General features: G+C 43.4%; 1 protein-coding gene across 2 annotated transcripts in view; it reads right to left on the minus strand.

Moving 5' to 3' along the window:
- The window catches only part of PTGS1 (prostaglandin-endoperoxide synthase 1), a 156,659-nt gene that overhangs the window by 35,814 nt on the left and 102,369 nt on the right, over nt 1-18,476 (minus strand). For both annotated transcript variants that reach the window (XM_068249717.1, XM_068249716.1), the window contains 3 exons: nt 16,538-16,784; nt 6,944-7,230; nt 3,509-3,656 (listed from right to left, as the gene is read on the minus strand). In XM_068249717.1, coding sequence (XP_068105818.1) covers nt 3,509-3,656; nt 6,944-7,230; nt 16,538-16,784 — 682 coding nt within the window. The remainder of the gene's footprint in view (nt 1-3,508; nt 3,657-6,943; nt 7,231-16,537; nt 16,785-18,476) is intronic.

Here is an 18,476-nt window from a genome sequence, read left to right on the forward strand (position 1 = left end):
AGGGGGGGGTTAGGGTTAGGTGTCAGGAAGGGGGGGGGGGTTAGGTGTCAGGAAGGGGGGTCTTAGGGTTAGGCGTCAGGAAATAGGGTTTTAGGGTTAGGCACCACCAGGGGGGTCTTAGGGTAAGGCACCTCCAGGGGAAGTTAGGGTTAGGCATGGCACGGGTAGAGGGAGGGTTCTGTGTGAGAGTAGGGTTAAGTCTAGTTGTAGTAAAATATCAGTAATATTTACCAATGGTTTACTATCGTTATGATGACTGTAAATATTTTTTCGTTTTCATTGTTATAGATGAAATTTTTCAATTTTGGCTTCACTACGCACCCTTTTTTAACATATTTATTATTCTGAGTTAAAGATGAAGAAACTATTAGGCCTTGTTCACATTGCGTTCTGTTTGCGTGGCAGTTAGCGTTGGGCGGTTTTTGACGTGTCTTTTTTTTTTATTTTTTCCCAGCGCTTGGGTGGGCGATTCGTTTTTGTGCTAAGCGGTTTTCTATACGTTTTTCCCGAGCGGTTTTGTAATTCACTCCCTGACGCAGGTCAGGAAGTGAACTCTTTCACCCGGAAAATAATAAATACAATGTATTTATTCTTAAAAACGCGAACGCAGTCGCTGCACAAAGCGATTTTGTGAGCGTTTTGTGTTTTTCCTATACCTTCCATTGAGCCTCAAAAATGGCCCATGCACCACTTCTCTGGGCGGATCGGAAATGAACCGCTCAGATGTGAACTTTGTCATAGAGAATCATTGCACAAGTGTTCTTAGGGCGATTTTGAAAATCGTCCGCTTTTGAAAAAAGGGAAAAAACATTGTTATTGTCAGGATCTCTCCTGTAGCATGTTCTGTCGGTTGCAGTGGAACTGCAACCGGTAATTCTGACTTATCTGCTTGCATTCGGTTGCGCATTCGCAATAAGTCTCATTGTCATTTGCAATCACTCTGCAGTTCAGAGCAGCTCAGGATTGAGTGATTACCATTCAGCTGTGTGGGAATTTGCATGCCAGCATCCATTGGCTGATGTCCAAATAAAAGTCTGCCTCCCATTTCAGACTCCGCCCGACATAGCTTACAGCTCCCTGAGTTGTTGCTGGGCACATGCTGCGAAAGTATTGTGTATTGCCTTGTTTTGTATTTCCATGCCTGCTCTGGATGTTTGCTGAACCCACGGGGGGTCAGTGAAGTCCACTATCCTGCTAATTGCAGACTGCTATCACCACGCTGGTGACTGGTAGTTATCTTTCTTGCCTTGTTCTTGAGGACGTAACTAAAGCAGCGGTTGCCACTAGTTATGCTCCTACCTGTTTGTCTTGTCTATGTCAGGGTGAATGTATGCCGTCGCTGGGGCAGCGACTAGATTGGCAAAGCATTCCGTCTGTCTGACTGTTGTTTGTCCTGTTACACACCCTGAGGATTAGTGTGGCGTCACACTAAGCAGCCATTGTATATTAATGCGACTTTCATTACTCAATTAACCTCTTGACGACCAGCTAACGCCGATTGGCGTAAACTGGTCGTCTGCAAGTTTCCATGGAAACGGCCGCTCGTTCGAACGGCCTTTCCATGTCTGTTCACGGAGGCTGTCTCCGTAAACAGCCGGAGAGCCGCCGATCGCGGCTCGCCGGCAAAATGTAAACACGCGGGGAAGAAATCCCTGCTGCGATCCCCGGCCTCTGATTGGCCGGGGATCGCCGTCATTTGATAGGCTGATATCCGTCCTGCGCAGCTCAGAGGGGAAGGGAGAGGGAGGGAGAGGGACGGAGCGCCGAAAGCGCTGCGGAGGGGGGCTTTGAAGAGCCCCCCCCGCAAATTGCAGAGAGGCGGCGGCGATCAGACCCCCCCAGCAGGACATCCCCCTAGTGGGGAGAAAAGGGGGTAAGTCTGATCGCCCTGGCTAAAACCTGATCTGTGCTGCGGGCTGGAGAGCCTACGCAGCACAGATCATTCAGAAAAGCCCTGGTCGGCAAGTGGTTAATGTATTGCAATGCGACTGCCAGACTGACTTAGATACGACCTTAGCTTTACTGACCATTCTCTCACCTAGTCCTTTGTACCACAGCCATCTGATCTAATGTGTATGACCTTAGCCTGTTACCAACTCTAATTCTGTCTAGTCCACTGTACCACTGCCATCTGATCTATCATGTATGGCCCAAGCCTGTTACCGACTACATCTGTTGTGTATTGTATCACATAGCATCTAGTGTGATAGGCGGCCCAGAGCTGCAGTTGCTCTGGGCAATCTTGCTCCCTTGTTCATTACTCTTGTGGCCACCTGTGTAGCCTCTTCCATTACCCAGCTACATAGTCTTGAGCACACGCTGACTCAGAAAGTATACCCCCCAAGCATTACAGTTATAGAGGATGTTTTACAATTTTGGCTTCAGCTCTTTTTTCTTGGCACACTCATTTCATGTACAGTACATAGTTCTTGGGTTTGTACTTTAAATATAATTACAAACTAGCTGCAGTGGTGAGGGGGAGGGAGGAGCTTTAGCCATTGAAAGAGGGAGGGCTCAAGTGAGAATAGAGTTAGGTTTAGCGATAGTAAAACTAGAATTTACGCTTTTGATCAAAATCTCTGAGTAGCCCAATAAACAGTGAAAGCAGAAAGCTGAGTTTACTCCAAAAATGAAGTTCAGCGCATAGTATGCAGTTCCTCCTTTAACGGTCTCAATTACTTTGTCCTCTCCCCTAATCCTTCTCTGTTCTGGTCCATTGACAAGTTAAAGCTAAACTCGGGGCACAGAACTAAACATACAGAAACATCTGACAGCATTGAAAGCATACTCCCCAATAATAACATTTTGTCCCAAAGCTTGAAACCTGGATATGATGCAGTTCAGCTGAAAGTGTTAACAGCAGGCTCTGTGGGAGGGGTTGCGGCTGCTTGACTTAGCATTATCATTTTGTGCAGGTTGGTGACAAAGCGGGTGTCGACCTTCATGGTGCTGGAAGTGGCTGTTGAGAGGACTCCCTGACCAGATACTTCAAATATTGTTTACTTGACATCAACTAATAACGGAGTGTTTATAAACAGGAAAACACAACCACTGCCACTGAATGTCTTCACAGAACTAAGGAAACATTTGCACCTGGAATTGTAAAAAAAGCTGACCTAAACTCAGAACTTCCTCTCTGCTCTAAAAGATACGCAACAGCATAATAACCTTTCTTTGTTACAGCTGATACAAATCCTGCAATAAATTTGCAGTGTGTCTACTTCCTGCTTTCATGGAGGCAGACATAAGGTTAGCATCCTGTGTTTACAAATTAGCTGCTCTGCCGTGGCAAAGGAGATTCCTGAGCTGTCACGGCTGAAGAGATCAAAGTACAGTGGTGATTAGTCACAGATTAAACAGGCTTGACTTTCTAAACACATACAGGGTGCATTTCTCTATGTTTTCCTTCTATCCTGTGCAAGAGTTCAGGTCCTCTTCAACGTTTGTAGGGAAGGAAGGAAGAACCTTCTAATAAACACACTTGTAAGAAGGTTGTTAGTGCTTTTACCTGTTAAATCCTGGAACGTCTTGTAAGCTTTCAGACCAAATCGTTTGCGATATTCATTGAACGGTTGCAGCCTCAGTTTGCGGGACTCCTCAATAACTCCTATCGCTACATGTAGGAGACGAGGGTGAAGGTTTTTCCCTCCTCCAATCTAAAAAAAAAAAAGAATAAAAAGCTAATCTTTGAAGCCACAAAATCCGCATACAGATGAAATCGCCGCTGGGAGACTTGGGCGCAGGATACAGCCGATATACGGCTTACTCTGCTCCTGCACAAGTCCCAGTGGCGTTAATTACTATTCCCCCTCCAGGTCCACGTGGATGGTGGGGAATTATGTAATTCGGCTTCCTGCTATTCCCGGCAGCCGAATTACAGAGTTTTTAAAGTAACTTCAGCTCCGTCTTCTGACAGCGGCAAAGTTACTAACTGTGTGCCGCTATAGCCATAGTTTCTATTACGGACTATGGTGGCGCCGGCTGGGCCTAAATCTCCTGCTCTGCATTGGATGTGTTCGACAAAATCTAGGAATGTCCCTGGAAAAATAGAAGCACCTGTTTCCCAGTAATAAACTGACATTCTTCAGAATTAGGCCATTAACATCTTTAAACAATGCAGTGTCATACCCATTTATACAGAAGAATCTCTTTATAGTAAACTCCAAGGGACTGGGCAAAGTAGTTTACTATATCAGAAGTTTGCTATATCATAAATTGACATACTCAAGCATATAAAGTATACTATAGTACTGTATCTTAATTCAGTCAATAATTGGGAGTAATATTTTTCTTTTCAATGCTTCAGCAAGTGTACACAGATAATATTTAAGCTAGATTTGCATGCAATAATCATGCCACAGCTTACACTGGAAGCATAGGTTTCACCAATTGCAGATACAGTACTGATAGTATGCTCCTCTGTCCACATTTCTGGGCAGTCCAGATAACACTGTAGCATTGCAGCCATGCACAAGCAAGTCACAGTTCCCTTAGTAATCAAGCAGCAGCTTACACAGAAAGCACAGGTCTCCACCAGCTGGTGCTTTGAGGTAATCCATGCATGCTCAGAATAGTGGGCAGATAGCAATCTGGCTACAAGTGGTGCCAGCCTGCCCACCAACCATGGCTTATGGGTCTCCAACTGGCACGTGTGCCTGTCCACACTCAACTATAGCTGGATACAGAATACCATAGTGGCCCCAAAAAACAGGTTTACTATATCAGAAGTTCTATTATAGTGGAGTTTACTATACCAGGTCCTACTCCCATATGCTTATAATGGTGCTTAACCGTGGCCTGGACATTTAGTTTACGGCACTATACCCAAATTTTTCTATATTAGAGTTTACTAGAATGAAGTTATACTATCGAACCTTTACTGCTGTCTAGCACTATACATATCCCTGCCAGCTGCCACTGTAGGGACCCAATGCTGTACAAACGTATGGCTCAGCAACAGCAGAGTGACATGTTCTGTGTCTGTAAAAACACATAGGAGGGACAACGACACCGAGAACAACGGACTGGCTTTCGCAGGTGGGATTAGGAGAGGAACACTGATTGTCGCTTAGAGATCTGGCATACAGGTTCATTAAACAACCTCAAGGGACACCTGTTCACTCACTAGATACTTGTAAAAGGCCTCAACTGGTCTCTTCAACTGAGAACAATCTAGCACATGTACAAGGCTTTACTCTGGAATTAACAAACTATTATATGTATGCAAATTATATAAACTTACACATTTTTAAAAAAAATGTATTTAGCAGGGGGACAGTTATCAACATGTGTTACCATGCCGATTACACTATATCTAATGTAAAAACCAATTACCTGCAAAAGATGTATAATTACCATATATTCCGGCGTATAAGACGACCACACAACTTTCCAGTTAAAATATAGAGTTTGCGATATACTCGCCGTATAAGACTATCCCTCTTCTAATGCACTCCAAATAAAAATTTTAAAAAACATACTGGTGCTATGTATGAACAGATCCTGGTGCTGTACTGTATGTGTTACCCAGTATATAACAGTATATAGGCGATAGACTAGTTGGATTGGTTAACTCTCCCTCTCCCTAAGGGCCCATTTACACTTAATCAGTTGGTGTGCGTTAGTACGAGTTGGTATGCGTTGGTGCGCGTTTATTCCATAGCCGTGCATTGTGAAAAAGATTTCAGTTAAAACGCGTTAAAGAGGAACTCCAGTGAAAATAATGTAATAAAAAAAGTGCTTCATTTTTACAATAATTATGTATAAATGATTTAGTCAGTGTTTGCTCATTGTAAAGTCTTTTAAATCCCTGATTTGCATTCTGACATTTATTACATGGTGACATTTTTACTGTTGGCAGGTGATGTAACTGCTGCATGCTTTTTTGGCAGTTGGAAACAGCTGTAAATAGCTATTTCCCACAATGCAACAAGGTTCACAGACCGGAAACTGCCAGGAGTACCACGGTCCTCAGAGTTTCTTGTGGGAGGGGTTTCACCACAATATCAGTCATACAGCGCCCCCTGATGGTCTGTTTGTGAAAAGGATAGATTTCTCATGTAAAAGGGGGTATCAGCTACTGATTGGGATAAAGTTCAATTCTTGGTCAGAGTTTCTCTTTAAAGTAGACCCAAATTAAAAATACAAGATTTCAGAAATAAAATCTATTTTCTAAATTATAATAATAAATAGCAGCCTTTTTTCAGCTGCATGATGACAAATATAAAATATGTTACATTTATTGGAGGAACCCCTCCCTTCCTTTCAAATTGCCGGAATTTTTCCGGCAAACTGGTGGAGTAGATGGTGTCTGACAATGGAGGAATTGCTAATGGCTGCCCCCAGTATAATCCTAGCTATGAAAAGAGAAGGGTGAAAAGCATGCACTGAAATGCTCATAGGTTTGAAGGAGTGTTAATTATCTTTGTATGTGTCAGAGTAGTGCAACTAAATATTTTTAATTAAAAAAATGTTTGGTTTAGGTCCGCTTTAAGTGTGAAAGGTGCCATAGGAAAACATGGGCATTACTTTGAAAATCAGTTTTCTTTCAGGTATAAATGACAGCAACTGATGAAGTGTAAACGAGGCCTAAGCGCATTGGTCAGCTCTCCCTGTCTTCCTGTTTATCAGAGCGGTATGGAAGAATAGATCGCGCTGTGCCCATAAAACACGCCTCTTTCATCCTTCTGGCCCACCCTTGTATCTTATTTACCTCCTTCTCTGCCTCTCAGATCTCGCACATGTGCACCTGCGCTGCTTCACTACAGTCCTCAGCAGCAAGATCTGAGAGGCGGTAATAGGATAGGACGTATCAACCGGCATCAATGACACCCGACGTATAAGACAACCCCTGACTTTTCAGATGATTTTCAAGGGTTAAAAAGTAGTCTTATACGCCAGAATATACAGTACGTCTCAGAATACCTTGTGGATCACTGCTTACCTTTCCTGCTATTTGCTTTGAGAAGGAACCCACAAGTGCTTCAACTCCATAGTCTGTTAGCATTGAATTATTGTAAATAAAACTGCTGTAGTTGTATTCCTGTCCCTTAATGAAAAAGCTGTCAGGCATAAGAGGATGCCAGTGATACAACTGATTAAACTCCACAGCAATCCGGTTACGGTATTGAAATTGTACTCCAAATAGTAATTCTGGGTCAAATTTTAATTTCAAGAAATATCCACTGAGATGCTGAACATAATCTTCAATTACAATCTTTATGGTCTCTCCTGCATGAAAAAAAAACAAAAGCTATAAGCATAGATATTAAAAAATGAATGAAAAACATTGTGTAATCAGTTAAGCAGAGAAGATAACAACACTTGAATCTTTAGGACTTGTTTTCTCCATTGTCAACTGCTGATTGTTGCTACAAATTGTACAAATGAAGGCAAGTCTGCTGCCGGCTGCTAAATCTCTCCATACAGGCATTGATTTTTCACTCCAGTCAAATCTGCCCATTATCTATGAATCAACAAGCCGCATCAATCACAGTTTTGATCGATTTGTGGCAAAAATCCATCTAAATTTAGATCAGACCAGATGGTAAATTATAATCGATCAGATACGGTGGAATAGCAGCGATATGTCGACGGCCCATATCGTTGCACTGTGTGAAACAGTGGAACGCTGCAGTTCAATAGATTTTTAATGGATATCATTGTGAAATCTATTAATCCTGTAGCAGTCAATTTACTTTATTTTAGCAATTATTTACATTTCTTTTGCTTCTAATTAGTAGTACTGCTGTAATGTGTATTTATGGCCACTTGTCACTAGGGGGCAGTCTGAGACAATAACAGAGGACTTTTAAGGTTCTATATTTTCTGCTAGTAGAGAGAGATTAAAGCATTCAAAGAATTTACAGCACAATTTGTTCTGCCAACTGAGGTCAAAAGCAGTGCACTTATGTCAAATGAGATGACTCTATTGAAGCTGCTGATGGGTTAAAAACCGTGCGCAATGTATGGGGGATTCAATTCCTCCCTGATAAAATTTGCCCACAAAATACACACGATCCAAAGTGTTTCCCTACAAAATAGACACAATGCAGCAGTGTTTCGCCAAAATATATGATGTGGCAGCGATTAGGTAGCCAGATAACCCCCATTTATTATAGGTAGCCAAATTACAACCCCCCCCTTTAGCATAGGTGACTAGATGACCCCCCATTTATAGCACAGGTAGCCAGATGACACCTCACCCCCCAAATTTACAGTATAGCTAGCTGTATGACTCCACATTAAGGATACCTCACCACATGATCCCCATTATAGTATATAGCTAGATGATCCCCCCATTCAGTATATATAGCCAGATCCTCCTTGTATATAGCCAGGTCCCCCTTGTATATAGCCAGTGTCTAGCCAGATGCCCCTTGTATATAGCCAGAGTATATAGCCAGATCCCCTTGTGTACAGCCAGTGAATATAGCCAGATCCCCTTGTATATAGCCAGAGTATATAGCCAGATCCCCTTGTGTACAGCCAGTGTATATAGCCAGATCCCCTTGTATATAGCCGGAGTATATAGCCAGATCCCCTTGTGTACAGCCAGTGTATATAGCCAGACCCCCTTGTATATAGCTAGTGTATATAGTCATATCCCCCTGTATATAGCCAGTGTAAATAGCCAGATCCCCCTTGTATATAGCCAGTGTATACTGTATAACCGGTGTTCATAGTCAGATGCCCCTGTATATAGCCAGATCCCCCTGCCGCTGTTTTACCTCCTCTGCTCCCAGGCCCCCTTCTTCAGAAAGTCAGGATCCCCCTGCTCCACTGTTCAGCAGCGTACTACACACCACAGATCAGCGGTGACCTACAATGAGGAGGCAGCGAGTAGTGCCCATTAACGGCGCTGTATACAGGAAGTGAATTGCTGAATCCTCATTGCAGATCACCACTTATCTGCAGTGTGAAGTGGAGTGGTAGGATCGGGACTTTCTGAAGGAGGGGGCAGGGAGCACAAGAGGTAAAGCGGTGGCAGCAGGGGAGCAGCAGGTGACCAGCATTGTCCCAGCTTCTACAGCGCTGGCCTTCCAGTGGGGAGGGGGGGGGGATTCTAGGCAGCCTGCACCTGTGCTTAGGAAATAGAATTTAAAACAAAATCACTGATCTGTGAAAATAGCAATCAATTACTCCTTCGTAAATATTACTAAAGGAGAAATTATCAAGTGAAATATCTGCTCCTGAACAACTTACTTCCTTAAAAGACGAGGTGAAAAACTGTAATATAGATCAATACCTGTGTGCATTCTGTGTGCTCTATGGGGGACGTCATCCGCGCCCTCCCTTCCATTTTGCGCTGTTTCTGTTAGGCCCGGTTCACATTAGCGTTTTTTTGCGGAACGTAACCGGAACGTTTAGGCTGCTTACACACCAAGACGTTACAGGCGCACGTTAGTGCGCCTGTAACGCTCCCCCAACGCACAGCAATGTAACACAAGTGGGCTGTTCACACAGCCCACGTTGCGTTACATGTAACGCTGCACGTTCTGCGCAAAGTGCAGCATGCTACGGCGTTGGAGCGGCTATAGCCGCGTTAGACTGTTTGCACATGCGCAGTGGGGGGCGGAGAGGAGGCGGGGAGAGCCAGCTACAGTAGCCGCGCACATGGCTACTTAATATTCACTGCACTGGCGGGCGCTGATTGGCCGGCGGGACCACGTGATGCGGAGTGTCTCGCTCCGCATCACGTGGTCCCGCTGGCCAATCAGCGCCACTCTGGGAGACATTATAGGAATCGAGCCGCCTAACGCGGCTCACTCTACCGTCGGCTCTTGCAGCACCATACATTGTGTTAGGTGCACGTTATGCAACCTAACGTGGCACCTAATGCAACGTCTTGGTGTGCAAGAAGCCTTACTGTACAAACAGAACGGATGTGAAAGGATCCAATGTTTACCTATGGATCCATTCACATGCATCCATAGACGTTCCGTGCTTTCTGTTCCCCAGACCTAAAAAAATGCTGCAGGCCTTAATTTTCTATATCGCTCTGCCCAGCGGAACAGAACCAGACAAAAAATGCTGCAGCATTGGGGCAATGGAAAACGGAACATTTCTCCACACTAGTGAAGAAACGGACCGTTCCACGTGGGATAAGGGGATGGGGGGACGCAAACCTGAGCGGAAGGAGGGTGAGGGAGGGTGCAGCAGCCAGGCGGGTGGCTGAGGTAGGGTAAAATACATATCTAATGCTCTTTTGAAGCTGGTGGTAGAGGCTTCCGTCTTCCGTGTAGTCACAGCGGAAGAAGAGGAAGCCTCTACCGCCGGCTTCAAAACAGCATTAGGTATGTATATAACGGCAAACTGACGGAAAACTGATCCGATCGATCGTTGATCAGGTCCGTTTTCACTTTCCATTTGGCAGTGTGTACAGTCAGAGACATCCGGATCCGGTGAAGTGGAGATCGGATTCGCTCACCAGATCTGCTTTGCTCAAAACGTGAACCGGGCCTGACAGTGTTCAGCCCCAGGTCGCATCCCGACCCCACAATATGGGTCGGGCTAACTTTCCCCGCATAAGATGTCCGCCAGGATTGCCGCGGCTGCGCAGTTCGCATAGACGCGAGTGCGAACACGCAGCTTTAGGGCCTCCTCCAATGGCAGCGGAGGAGGCACTAAAGCTGCGCATCCGCACTCGTGTCCATGCGGACAGCGCAGCCACATCAATCCTGGTGGCCATTTTATGCGGGGAAAGTTAGCCGGATCCGTGGTGTGGGGTCGGGATGCGACCTGGGGCTGAACACTGTTACAGAAACAACGCAGAATGGAAGGGAGGGCGCGGATGATGTCCCCCATAGAACAAGAATGCACACAGGTATTGATCTTTATTACAGTTTTTCACCTCGTAAGTCCTTTAAAGCGGAATATAACCCAGCATTTCAACTTTGCTCTAAAACATTATTTACAGCATATTATATGCAACCAGCATTTTTTTTACCAGACCAGCATTGGAACTGTTACACACAGAGCTTTAAAGTTCCGTGGAGAGAAATGCAGAAGCATCCGAAGTTTAGATAGATACATTTAAGTAAACACAATGTAACAAGTGTGGAATGTGACTCACTCTCTCTCTGTGTCCAGGAGCTCCTGCACAGTCAGAGAGTGTGTGTCACATTCCTCACTTGTTACATTGTGTTTACTTAAATGTATCTATCTAAACTTCGGATGCGTCTGCATTTCTCTCCACGGAACTTTAAAGCTCTGTGTGTAACAGTTCCAATGCTGGTCTAGTAAAAAAAAATGCTGGTTGCATATAATATGCTGTAAATAATGTTTTAGAGCAAAGTTGAAATGCTGCGTTATATTCCGCTTTAAACAGCCCAATAGATTAATGAAGTAACCATAATTATCTTGAACTCTAAAGCGAATAAAGCTCCAGGCCCATATGGCTTCATGAATGAATACTATAAGACCTTCAAACACATCTTAGCCCCTAAACTGACCCTTCCAACTTTTGGATTGACGTCTTATCAGTCTTATCAGTTGAGTGAACAATGGCAAGCAACTTTTTTTTGGTTGTTAAACTTGTTTCACAACAAAAGTGGTTTGATAATTGTGCTGCATAAAAGACTGCTGTTGAGCATGTGTATTGGGCTTAATACTGAAGGTATAAATATAGGAGACACAACCAATGTCATCAGTCTATTCGCTGATGAGGTCTTGCTAGCTATATCAGAACCAATAACTTCATTAGCAGCAGTTTGGTATTCGCTTCAAGGAGTTTCATTTTATAAAATAAATGAAACTAAATCCTTGCTGATGGGGTTTTTCCTACCCCCTGCATAAAGCATCAGGGCCCATGTGCAATTCACTTTTTCTCCTGAGTTTTCTCCTAGGTCATATTTGCAAACCTCATCAATGAAATGCTTTATAAAAAATTTGCAACCTTGAAAATACTAAAAATAATTTTTATAGTACTTTTTCATCTACTTTTTGGTACTTTTTAAACTGCAAAGTGCTGAAAAGTTATTTTAAACAGAAGATGAATAATGATCTCCTAGGGGAAAACTCAGGAGAAACAGTGAATTGCATATGGGCCCCAATCTCTAACTCATTTCCCTTCCCATGGGCCAAAGGCAAAAGTCCATACTTGGGAATTTTAATCCTACCCAACTATATCAACTCAACTTCCTCCCTCTTCTAGAAATTATGGGCATAAAGTTTTCACATATAAGTAAATTTGAACTTTCCCTTTTGGGGAGAATAGCTGCATACAAGATGCAGGTATTACCTAAACATCTATATATTTTCCAGACTGTACCCAAAGAGTTCTTTAACAAAGAAAACCTTATCTAATTTTCTATGGGCAAAGAGAAGCACGGTATAGCTTTTTCCACCTTACACATTCTTGTCAAACTAGGAGGTTATGGCCTCCCTGATCTTAACAATAACAATAAAATGTCTATAGCATTTTTTTCCCATAGGACTCAAATCGCTTAGTCCTAAGATACCAACAAGCACGCCTATTATGCCTATTAGATATGTCTAAGGGCCCGTTTCCACTTGTGCCGATTGTGTCTTCCACTTGTGCCGCACTTCCGGATCTGCGGGTACGCAGACGAATCCCATCAGCTGTTCCATGCACGGCTATGGGATTCGCAGCGTCCTGCACCATTTCAGATGAAGATGCCGGCTGAATCGCTAGCGCAAGCGATTCGGCCGGCAGCGCTATTCATTCCTATGGCAGAGTTTCCCCACGCGATTTGCCTGCGGGTAAACTCTGCGGATTTGGCACGGTTTCCGCGCCAGTGGAAACGGGCCCTATAAATTGGTGGCTTCCCTTTTCTCCCAAACCCTGGCTAGAGATTGAAACAAAACTAGTCCGACCAACCTCCTTAAGAAATCTCATAGCTCTCCGCATACTAAATCTCAGCCACGGCCCCCTTAAATCCCCCCCCCCCCCCCCCCCCATCCAAGCCATCTTTCAAGCCTGGGCTATTTTCTTAAACAGTTCCTTGCCAAAAAAAAGAAATAGGCACAACAAATATCCCTATTTCTACACTAAGCTTGATCATTCCCAATTTTAATTACAAACAATGGAATGCTCTAGACATTATTAATGTCCAAGATCTACTGATGGAAGAAAAACTCATCCTATTAGAAACACTAGCCTGAACCTTCTCAGGTGTAGTATAGACCTGGTATCAATATTCTCAGCTGCTTCATTGGCTGGAAACAAAAAATCTATCACCTCATAAACTTCCTACGTCAATAATTTCCATCCTCAAAATGCACTTTCCACTGAAATGAGGCATTTCAACTTGGTGTCACTGTCTGGTATCCAAAAATCCTTCCCCGGTAGAAAGATTCTCTAGATTCTGGTCTACAGAAACAGGAGAATCATTACCCATTAAGCTATTTATGAAAGCCCCTAATGATCTAAGGAAACTGTCACATTGCTCCAAACACATTGAAACATCACTCAAACTGTAAATTGTACATTTGTCCTAGAGCCTAGGGAATTTTCTCAACTTCCCACTCTCCCCTGTACTGGAAGAACTGCACTCAGCAAGGCACCCCTTACCACCTCATGTGGACATGTCCCAAAACTCACTCCTTCTGTGCCTTAATATTTCAAATCATTTTGGTCATTTGCCGAAAAACCTGCCTCCCTGACCCTCACTTGGATCTCTTTTTAGTGGGCCTAGACAAAATCCCTCTTTAAAAGAAGAATAATCACACACATCATCTGCGCTGATTTCCAATTATTAACAAATTAGGCTTCCACAGAGATCCCTTCTTTACCACTCTTAATAAACAAGATACAATAACTTAGAAAACAATAGGATTAACGTCAACAACCCCTCCCCCCCCAAAAAAAAAACCTTTACTGGGGGATACAATAAACTAGAGCTCAGTTAATCGCCAACTAGAAGCCACAATTTTTCAGCCCTAGACAATTACTATCACTAATAAGTAAATCTCCACCAATCCTTGTTTTAACCACTTCAGCCCACAGGTGTTTTCACCTTCAGGACGGAAACAATTTTCCCCTGTCTGCGCTCCTCCTATTGATTCACCAATAACTTTGATTCACCAATAAGAAAAAATACACTATTTCTCCAATTCCATCCCCTATATTTTCAAAATAAAATAAACCCACCCATTTTATTTGCCCATTAGTCCCGGCTATCACAACATTTAAATTATGTTCCTAGTATAATGTATGGTTGAAATATATTATGTGGAAATAAATGTATATTTCTTCTGTTTTGATTTTTGTTTGTGTCCCATCAGTTGTAAGCCTTTATCTACTAAAATAACAGTAATATACCCTCAAGACCTACGTATAAAAAAAAGAGTTACTGAAGTTCCTGAAGACATTTTCCAAATGTAACCTCCCTTGGGCCCTCCCTCTTCCCCTCCCACTGTCAATGTAAAGGTTCTGTATCTACCCTTTATCCCATCACATTAAAATAGCAGATGATGGGAAAATGAGTAAAACTGTACTACCTCTTTATTGTCATTTGTTAATGACTGTTTAATTGTTTATGTTGGTTAACTCTCAATTTAAAGTTTCAACATACCCAATTGTAACTGTCAGATGATTCTTGGTACCTATATGTCAATGACACATGTGAATAATGTGAGTATGCTGTTATTTATTCCTTTGTATTGTTTAAAACAATCAAAACTTATTGACATAAAAAAGACATATCAACAATTTAATCATATAGTAGACTTCTAAGGGCCGGCAGACACTGGTACTCCTTTAGGCAACAGATTGTTCCAGTCAACTTCCTGATTGATAAACAATGGGATATGAACACCATATTAAATCTGAGCCAGGACACTCTCTGCACAGAGTTTCTATGTCCTTTTATGAGTTTCCTTCGGGTACACTGGTTTTCTCCCACATCCCAAACACATACAATTAAGTGAATTGGTACTCCCTCAAAAAATTGGCCTTAGTCTACAATAGCAACATTAAGGTGCACACTGCATCTTTGACGGATCTTGCCAGTCTTGGATCAGGAGCTGATCCCCTTGGGTGTCATCACTGAGCTGGACTTTACACTTGCGTGTCAGCTGTGTAGCTGATGACGCACTGTGTTGTTATGCGGGGGGGGTGTTGGACAACAGAGGGGCGAGGAGCGGTGTAAACAATGGGATCAGCATGGCTGGGCTTGAGTAGATCCACCGGTAATGACTGCCTCAGCCGATAATCAGGCATGTGTACAGCACCTGCCGACCAGCGAAGGACCCGCGACCGACCCACACTCGGCGGATCTACTGAACAGTACACACGCCTGATTATCGGCTGAGGAGGTCGTTTTTGGACACCTCAGCCAACTTCAGTCAAGTGTGTATACGGGCCTTAAGACAGTGACTGACAATGATAGAGATAAGATTTTGAACTTAAGCTTAGGACTAAATCTCTGACTAAAAAATTCCATCTGAGAGAAGGTGATAGTCTACACAATTTACTGTATACAATAGTTAGGTTAAAGCAGACCTGAAATTAGGACTTAGGACCCCCTGCTCTAAATGATAAGTAACAGCATAATAACCTTGAAAGAAAAATATTTCCTTGTTACAGCTTATAGAGCTCCTACAGAGATGCTGCAGAGTGGTTGCTTCCTTGTAGGTTTGAGCAAAGAATGGGTTAACCTCCTGTGTTTACATATTAGCGCAGAGCTTGGCAGATTCGGCAGAGAGCTGACTTCTCAAAGTACACTGGCTCATTACTTGCAGATGAGGGAGAATTAGACAAGCTGTTCTCTATAAACACCCACAGGGTGGATTTCTCTGCGTTTTTCGTGTCTCCTGAGCAAGAGTTCAGTTCTGCTTTTTTTTAAAAAAACGTAAAATATAAATAAAAACTTTGATTGTGAAACACATATATAAATAAAAACATAAACACAAAGTGAGACTAGATGACTAGGAAGTAAATAACACCACATGTGGAGGAGCCCATGCACCAGCATGTGCGAGATGCTGAGGAAAAAGACTGTGTCTGTGCCTGATCGAGAGGCAATGGGGGAGCATGATGGGTATGTGAGTGGAATTTTAAAATAAAGCCTTATTGTTCTTATGGAGTTACGCTATGAACGGCTTTTGTTTATATCTTAGGGAGTACACTACAGGATGATACAGTGTGGTCTAATAGTGGTCACACCGCATTGGGCTAGTTCTTTCCCCAACGGGTGTGCTGATCGTGTTCTTCCCTGATTGGATTTAAAGTGAACCTTAACTAAAAAAAAATGAGTTTAGCTTATTTAACTTACCTGGGGCATCTACCAGCCCCCTTCAGCCATCCTGTACCCTCGCAGTCAGTCACGGCTCCTCCGGTCCCCCGCCGCCAGCTAGTTTCGTTTTTTTGCGGACTCGGAGTCGGCGGGCCGCCATGGGTACCTTTGCACGCGTTCCCGCTGGTGCAGGACGCTGTCGCGGATGGCAACACGTATCTTTTTATGCATTGCAAGTGTGCCTATACGCTACTAAGATGTAAATGCAGCATTCATTGCAGTGGAACACTGGTTTCCCTGGCATTATTAAATAAAACCCATCATGTGTAGTTGCTTACCAATCAGAATAAGCCTTGTGGTCTGAAAGAGCTGCTCGTCATCCCATGTAGGATGTTCCTTCTTCAAGATATCACACACCCGATTGTGCTCACGGAGCCAGAGGGTAGCATACATCATCAATCCAGGTAGAAGTCCGAACACCTCCTGTCCCATTGCAAGCTGCTTCTCTTTGGGGACACTTTCTGGGTAGATCATGTAAACTGGAGCTTCGACCACTGTTGGTGGATACATATCTCCATTTATTATCTGAAGTGCAAACAGACCCATGAAGAATAGTACTGTTTTAGCTCTATGTTACATATGAAACTTAGGCAAAAGTTGTTGAGTCATCACAAAAACACAGCACTTCATTTCTTAAATATACAGTACTACTGAAACCATTCCCTGAACAACTTTTTTTTTTCTTTATTTAGCTTTTTCCCATTATGCTTTCATATTTACCATTAATGTTACCTTCATTAATCCAACCACAGAGTATCCATAATAGTCCCAGTGGGTTTTTTTTTGTGTGCTTGAGACGTTTGTCCTATGTGGTTTTTTGTTTGGGTGCTTTGCTGCCACCTAGAGAACCTGTGTGCTTATTGCACCTTAACAATCTGATTAACACTTGGGGACCCTTGCTACGCTTATCTACTCCCCGCAGAACTTTACCTGGGGCTCAGGGGAGTAGATAGGCGTACTTGTTTTGTTTGCAGCCCTATGCACAATCGCGCTCCGTCATGTGCGCAAACGCGCGCCCTGCAGGTCCCTCCACGATTGGCGAATGGGAAGAGACTCTCCCAAAGCTAATCGCAATGCCCCCAAAATTAATGAGCTCTGCCAAAGCCGATGGCAGAGCTCATTCATTGTAAGCAAGCATGCAGCTAAACTTGTCAGATGTTTGTCAGAAAAATCTGATATGCATGCTTGTTTAGGGTCTATGGCTAAAAGTATTAGAGGTAATGTATCAGCAGGACAGCCAGACAATGAGCATTATTTAAATGGAAATAAATTTGTCAGCCTCTGTATGTCTCTCACCTCAGGTTCCCTTTAATGTGGATTATTTTTACAAGACAGCTGTGGATGAAGTACAGAAATTGTTGCTAACAGCTGCCACTCTAGTCAGGGCCATTCAGGACCCAATGGGGCCCTAAGACAATGGTAAACTGGGGCCCACTCACCCACCAGCAAATTTCTCTCCCGAGCACTGCCAGGCCCCAAATCCTGCCGGACCCCCTCCCACACATGTTCTCCCCTGACTGCTCCCTGTAGCCCCTGCACGATTTGTGTAAGGACTGCAACTCACATGTCACAGAGCGCTGCTCCATCCATGCTTCCTGTTTAATCCTTGCTGCCTGCATCATCTCAGTGACCCAGCACATGTTATTACACCATAGCATGCATGTCTGAAGAAGATGTGGGCAGCAGAGATGAAGACCGGAAGCACAGCTGGAGCAGCATGGAGAGGCCTGGCAGCGCTCGGGGGACTTGGTGTAATTGCCTCCTTTACCTAACCTGTAGCACCGATTCTGACTCTAGTAAACAATGCCCTTAGCAGTTGCCCTTTGAAATCTTGTAAAATGGATCATGGCTTTATTGATCATGGGTAACTTTGTTGTATTGTGTAAAAAAGGCAATCACTAAAGCCACGGTTCACTTCTGCCTTCCAGTTGTTTAATTGATAAAATAGTACATTTCCATTAATTAGCAATGTGCCAAGTTTTGTGCATTGCACACCTGTTCATCTTGCAATAGATACATTGGGCCTGATCTAATTCTCTTTTTATCCTAAGTTTTTTTTCCCTAGGAGATAATTTCTCATCTTCTGTTTATAGTAACTGTTAATCACTCTGCAATTGAAAAAGTACCAAAAATTAGGTGAAAATGTACTGTTGAAATTGTTCTGACTATTTTCTTGCTTGTCGGTTGCTTAAAGAGACACTGAAGCGGAAAAAAATG

This window comes from Hyperolius riggenbachi, chromosome 8 (genome assembly GCF_040937935.1).
Source record: "Hyperolius riggenbachi isolate aHypRig1 chromosome 8, aHypRig1.pri, whole genome shotgun sequence".
Lineage (NCBI taxonomy): Eukaryota > Metazoa > Chordata > Amphibia > Anura > Hyperoliidae > Hyperolius > Hyperolius riggenbachi.